Genomic DNA, 6,297 nt, shown 5'->3' with positions numbered 1-6,297 from the left:
GAGGATGGAGGGAGAGAAGAGAAGAGGAGGGACAGCCAGGGGAGCTCCGCGTAAAGAGAGAGGAGGAGAGGAGGGAGAGAGCGAGCGCAGCGTCCCTGGACAGCTCCGGTGCTGAAATGTCGCTCACCTCCCAATCAAACGGTCCTCAAGCGTGATTTATGGTTCCGCGTTAAATCGACGTGCGAGCCTACGGCGGAGGGTATGGCAAGCCATAGGGGCCATAAATCGAGCTTGATTTAGCGCGTTGCCGAAAAAAAGGGCGTTAAAAACGCTGGTGTTGTGCCAAAAAGTGATTGCCTACCAGAATCTGATTTCTTCTGATTTCTGTACGCGGGAGCACGCACAGCAGCCCATTGAGCAATAGCGCTAAACGTCAGATTTTCAGATTATGAAGCTCAAGAATGAGATCAAGTCATATTTAGGCAGAAACAACTTTTCATTAACTGTATTTGGCCTTCAATCATTTTTTGGCAGGTGAAAATGCCTATTTTGTGATGTAATGGTCCTTTAAAAGAGTTAAAAGCAATCCTGTGAGCTCTAGTGTTTATATTATGAAGCTCAAGAATGAGATCAAGTCATATTTAGGTAGAAACAACCTTTCATTAACTGTATTCAATAAATCAATTTTTGGCAGGTAAAAAGACCCATTTTCAGGGGAGAAATCAGATTCTGGCAGGCAATCACTTTTTGGCATGACACCATTTTGAGCACAAAAAATGCCGTAAAAAGCGGCGTTTTATACTAGTCGCGTAAAAAACGCGCATTTCCCGCAGCCCTTAAACACTGCTTTTTACGCGTGTTCAATGACGCGCTTAAGATCTTACTTACTTAAGATCCCTGCCCCTTAATTCTTTCCAGCCACTAAAAGCAAACTGTAAGGAGCCAATGAGAAAGCAATCAGAGAAGACACATCAGTTCATCGCAGATCTCCTTTGCATGATCGCTGCTCCGTTCGTTTGTCAGCCCGTCTGCTTGGGCCTCTATGCAGAGATGGTTTTTCTCTTTCATCCAGAATAAACTGATCCATGTCAAACTGCTGATGCATTTAATGGATAGTTAAAGAAAGAAATAAAGCATAAAGAATAAAGAAATAAGCATTCAATGAGGTGGTTTTTATTTTTTGCAAGATAAAGTGTAGAACAGACCAATTACCTTTCTCCAACCAATCTTTGTAAAAGAACATTTTTTGTTTCATCAGAATGCATCTGATGCTTCAAATAAATAAAACGCCGCTTTTTACGCGCGTCATTGAACGCGCGTCAAAAGCGGTGTTTAAGGACCGCGGGAAACGCGCGTTTTTTACGCAACTCGTATAAAACGCCGCTTTTTACCGCGTTTTTTGTGCTCAAAACGGCATTTTTAACTCCCTTTTATTGGGCAAACGCGCTAAATCAAGCTCGATTTATTTATTTATGGCCCCTATGGCTTGCCATAGTGGGGTACGCGGCGACGCGCACTGTACGGTGCGTGTCACCGCGTACCCTACGCCGTAGGCCCTGCGTTGGTGTAACGCGGAAACATAAATCAGCCTATAGGCCCAACAAGCCAGCACCTAATCCATAGGCCTATCTATCTTTTTTTTCTTTTTTTTAAAGTCCTCATTGTCCTCATTTTCTGAATACACCCCGTGTCCTCTGGGTCAAAATGACCAGTCTTCAGTAAACCCCCATTATAAGCAGCTTAATTGACTTTTAAACACCAAATTTCATTTTGCTTGAAGAAACAACTTGTCATTCATCACAAAATGTGGGAATGCTTAAGTTTTCCCTCTTTTTCATCTTCTTTATTTCTATAGGTAAATAAAGAAATGTGCAAAAGGGAGTTTTGGATGCATTTTTATTCATCCCAATTATTTTTTTTTCTCCAGTGAACATTTTTTGATAATGTATAATATGAAATATAACATCCCATTCAACTAATTAGCACATATAGGGCAGTATACAAGTGTGCAGCCTTTTGCAGATATTTATTACACCTGCAGCACACAGTATAGTCCTTCTTTTGAGGGAACAACTGACATCTCTTCCTCTTACTCGCCCTAGCTGGGGAAGTTACATTTCAAGGTTTTTTTGTTTAACACATTGGCAGGTCATTGTGACCCGAGGACAACAGGAGGGTTAAGTATATTATTTAACAACTATGGGAATAAGTGTGTTTAAAAAAGGACAACTTCAAAACTGCTACTGGACTATTGGATCAGAATCAATAAGTGTAAAATGTGAGACAAGTACAGGTAATAAAGATTCTGCAGCAATATATTATCATAATGTTACAAGTGAAACCAATTTATATGTAAAAAGAAAATTATATATTATACGTATTTTTTGTTTTTTATTGACAGATACATACAGAAAAGGTGCAAAACTTCAGGATAAAATGCAGTTACAAATTAAGGACAGTAAAGTATATATCAAAATAAAATAGAAAGCTTGAGGTTTAAGGAGGAAAAATACTTAAAACCAAAGATCAGGAAATATATTTTTCACATAGGCGTCTCGTTTTAACCGTCTATATTAATACAATATTAATATAGCTTTGAGAACAATTATATTTGGACGTTGACTAGCAGATTTAGTACAGTGAATATGATATTTAGCAATAATTAAGAGAAGGTTGATTAAATATACTTTGTCTGGGCTTGTCATATCATTTTTTGTTACACCAAATAGTACATGTTGAATGCTCAACCTAAAGGAAGAATCAACTTTAGCATTTATAAAATGATTAAGGTCAATCCAGAGAACATGAGTATATGTGCAATAATTCCAGAATAAGTGAGATATTGTTTCATTCACATTACCACAAAAAGAACAGAGTGTGTCTACGTTTATCTTATGTTTAATAAGATTGGTCTTGACTGGATAGCATCTATGAAGTCTTTTAAAAGTAACCTCTCTTACTTTGTTTGTAATAAAACATTTTCTTGACAAGACCCATGTGTTTTTCCAATCTATCTCATTATAGAAGTTATTCCAACACTGTAAAACCTGATAAGTTAGTTGAACTCAAACTGTTTGAGGAAACCGATCGCCTAAAACCATTTAAGTTTATTAACTCAAACAAAAAATATACATATGTAAAAAAATATTCAATTGAGGTTCAAGTAACTCAAATATTTATTGTTAAGGTAACTTGGTTAAATAAATGTTATAGTACCATTTCATTCAGTAAACTGAACTTAAAACTAATACGTATTATACACTCTAATATGTAATATTTCCTTCAGACTTATTTAAAAAGTGTTGATTGTATTAATTTGCATCAAGCCAGACTAACTTAATTGAATCTTCTTTACATAAATGTTAGCACTTAAGTTCAAGTTACTCAGTTTTATTCCTCTAAATTAAATGATCACATTCTAGTGGTCACAACTTCTAGCTCCTCAATTCATTTTAGGAAACTGATTGCTTTAAACCATTTTAGTTGTCATAACTTAAATAACTCAACTTTAAGTTGCTTTAACACAATAACACAGACATCTTATACCAGCTTCATTTATTTAATTCATTTTTGAGTTATCTTAACTGATGGCAATGAGTGACCACAGAGTTTGAGTTATTTCAACTTCCTTCTGTTATTAAGATGTACTGTTAGGTTTTACAGTGAATATAAAACTGCTGCAGGTTTAGAAACAATATCTCTCTGTATAATATATCTAATGCAATGATTCGTAGCTTTATCACTTAGTAAAGGACAAATATTACCAACATATATGTCATCGAGGAGAGAATACAAGACCAAAAAGCTCAGACGCTCGCGGTTACTACTTGTGCCAACCTTAAAGAATGAATATTTAAGATGTACAAAAAAAAGAAATGGTAAAAGTAATGACCCATAATTATCTACGTACATATGTACAGAGGGAGGGAGAGAGGACGAATGCCACTTTACATACAGAATGTCTATATTTATTTAGATGTGCTTCTACATTAAAATATTGTTTTTCACTTTAGAAAGAACTTGAACCAGTTTACCAGTAATCATACTTTCACGCTTCACGTGTCAGGAAATGTCAACACTTGTTGTACTTACCAAGACGTCCAGCAGAGGGCAGACGTTACACTTGTTCACGTGAAAGAAAATAAATAAATCACTGCTTGATGTATCAGCAGAAAACTATTCAATTGAATCTTGCAGTTATCCAGTAATAAAATAAAATAATAAACATCTTAAGAGAAGGGACTCTTGTTTCATTCCTTACTGCAGAATTCATATTTGACTTGAGGCAAGGAAAACTATACAGGACTGTCTCAGAAAATTAGAATATTGTGATAAAGTCCTTTATTTTCTGTAATGCAATTAAAAAAACAAAAATGTCATACATTCTGGATTCATTACAAATCAACTGAAATATTGCAAGCCTTTTATTATTTTGTTATTGCTGATTATGGCTTACAGTTTAAGATTAATATTCCCAGAATATTCACATTTTTTGAGATAGGATATTTGAGTTTTCTTAAACTGTAAGCCATGATCAGCAATATTAAAATAATAAAAGGCTTGCAAAATTTCAGTTGATTTGTAATGAATCCTGAATGTATGACATTTTTGTTTTTTTAATTGCATTACAGAAAATAAAGAACTTTATCACAATATTCTAATTTTCTGAGACAGTCCTGTACAGGAACAATGGAACACACTATCATGACGTTATCACGGTTATTTATCTGAGCTAAAATATTCATTTCCTCCTGAACTTCAGCAGCCTATTGCTGAATATTTATGTGTGCCCATCCTGGTAGATCTGGCTGGAGAGCAGAGTCCTGCATACTTGACTCCAGGAGGGGCAAGACTCTGGCACTGCTCCTTCAGCAGCAGAGTGAGGATTGGGTTGTATTTTTGGAAGGGTGTGTGTGTGTGTGTGTGTGTGTGTGTGTGTGTGTGTGTGTGTGTGTGTGTGTGTGTGTGTGTGTGTGTGTGTGTGTGTGTGTGTGTGTGTGTGTGTGTGTGTGTGTGAACTGCTCTCCTTGTTAGGTCTGTAGAAGTATTCCCTGTCAGGAGACAGCTGGGTGGCAGGGATATGGGGGAAAGGAGAAGCCATGTAAGATCCTTGGCTTTTCTACACCAATACAGAAACAATTAGATCCAATAACTGGCACTTACTTCAAATTTGCAACAGCACCCGTTATTCGAGTAGGAAACCGTAGAGTTTAATCAAAGAATCAAAGCTGGAGTAAGGAACCAAAGCTCTAAATCCACCAAAGTTCTGCACCAAGGTTATTTCTAGGCGGGTTTGATGTCAGGTAAGGGAGAAGCCAGACTTAGGAAGATTTTATCTTCAGCCGGGTGACTGAAAAAGTAAATTAATTGATTGAAAACCAGTGTATTAGTGCGTTTTGGGGGTTAGTGGTGCAGCATGAGCGGAGGTCGGTTCGAGTTCGATGACGGCGGAGCGTTCTGCGGGGGCTGGGAGGGGGGCAAGGCGCACGGCCACGGCATCTGCACCGGCCCCAAGGGCCAGGGCGAGTACTCCGGCTCCTGGAACTACGGCTTCGAGGTGGTGGGGGTCTACACCTGGCCCAGCGGGAACACCTACGAGGGCTACTGGGCCCAGGGCAAGCGCCACGGCCTCGGGGTGGAGACCAAGGGACACTGGATTTACAAGGGGGAATGGACGCACGGATTCAAGGGGAGGTACGGAGTGCGGGTGAGCCTGGGCAGCGGAGCCAAGTACGAGGGGACCTGGAATAACGGGCTCCAGGACGGGTACGGGACCGAGACGTACGCGGATGGAGGTGAGGAGCGGGGTTTTATCTTATCTAAATATGTCTCTCTGTGGAGATTTGTTTCCCCCAGACCAACTGTTTCTCTACTGGCACTTTTTTATTGTGATTATATACAGAGGTGGATAGAGTAGCCAAAATATGTTACTTCAGAATAATATGACTTAAGTAGAAGTAAAAAGTAGTCATCCAAATAATTACTTAACTTTACATAAAAGTAAAAAAGTACTTGGTGAAAAAAAAACTACTCAAGTACTGAGTAACTGTTGAGTAACGTCTGATTTATTTTTCTAACACAACCATTCAAACAGACAAAAGTACAAAATAATCATCTTCAGGCAAATTAAATCAATAAAATAATAAAATTTATTAACATTAATAAAAATAAATAAAAATAGCTTAAATTAAAATAATCTTAAAGTAAATTCAAGTGCTTTAATAAATAATAAAATATATAAAATAATAACAGAATAAAAAAATAAATCAAGCACAAGTAGCATAAAATTTCAAGCCTTTGTACTTTTCTTTTTTAACCAGCAGAACTAGAACAAACATGAACTCATAGAAACTCTGT

The 6,297-nt window shown here is 37.4% G+C and overlaps 1 protein-coding gene across 1 annotated transcript in view; it reads left to right on the top strand.

Annotated features, from left to right (window-relative positions):
• Positions 1-4,998: 4,998 nt before the first annotated feature.
• The window catches only part of jph2 (junctophilin 2), a 44,611-nt gene continuing 43,312 nt past the window's right edge, over positions 4,999-6,297 (top strand). Inside the window, exon 1 of the mRNA XM_061735160.1 lies at positions 4,999-5,735. Within this exon, the coding sequence (XP_061591144.1) occupies positions 5,357-5,735 (379 nt within the window). The 5' untranslated portion in view covers positions 4,999-5,356. The remainder of the gene's footprint in view (positions 5,736-6,297) is intronic.

This window comes from Cololabis saira, chromosome 12 (genome assembly GCF_033807715.1).
Source record: "Cololabis saira isolate AMF1-May2022 chromosome 12, fColSai1.1, whole genome shotgun sequence".
NCBI classification, from domain to species: Eukaryota; Metazoa; Chordata; class Actinopteri; order Beloniformes; family Belonidae; genus Cololabis; species Cololabis saira.
Note: the sequence above shows the minus strand (reverse complement) of the source record. Positions and strands in the feature narration are given on the sequence as shown.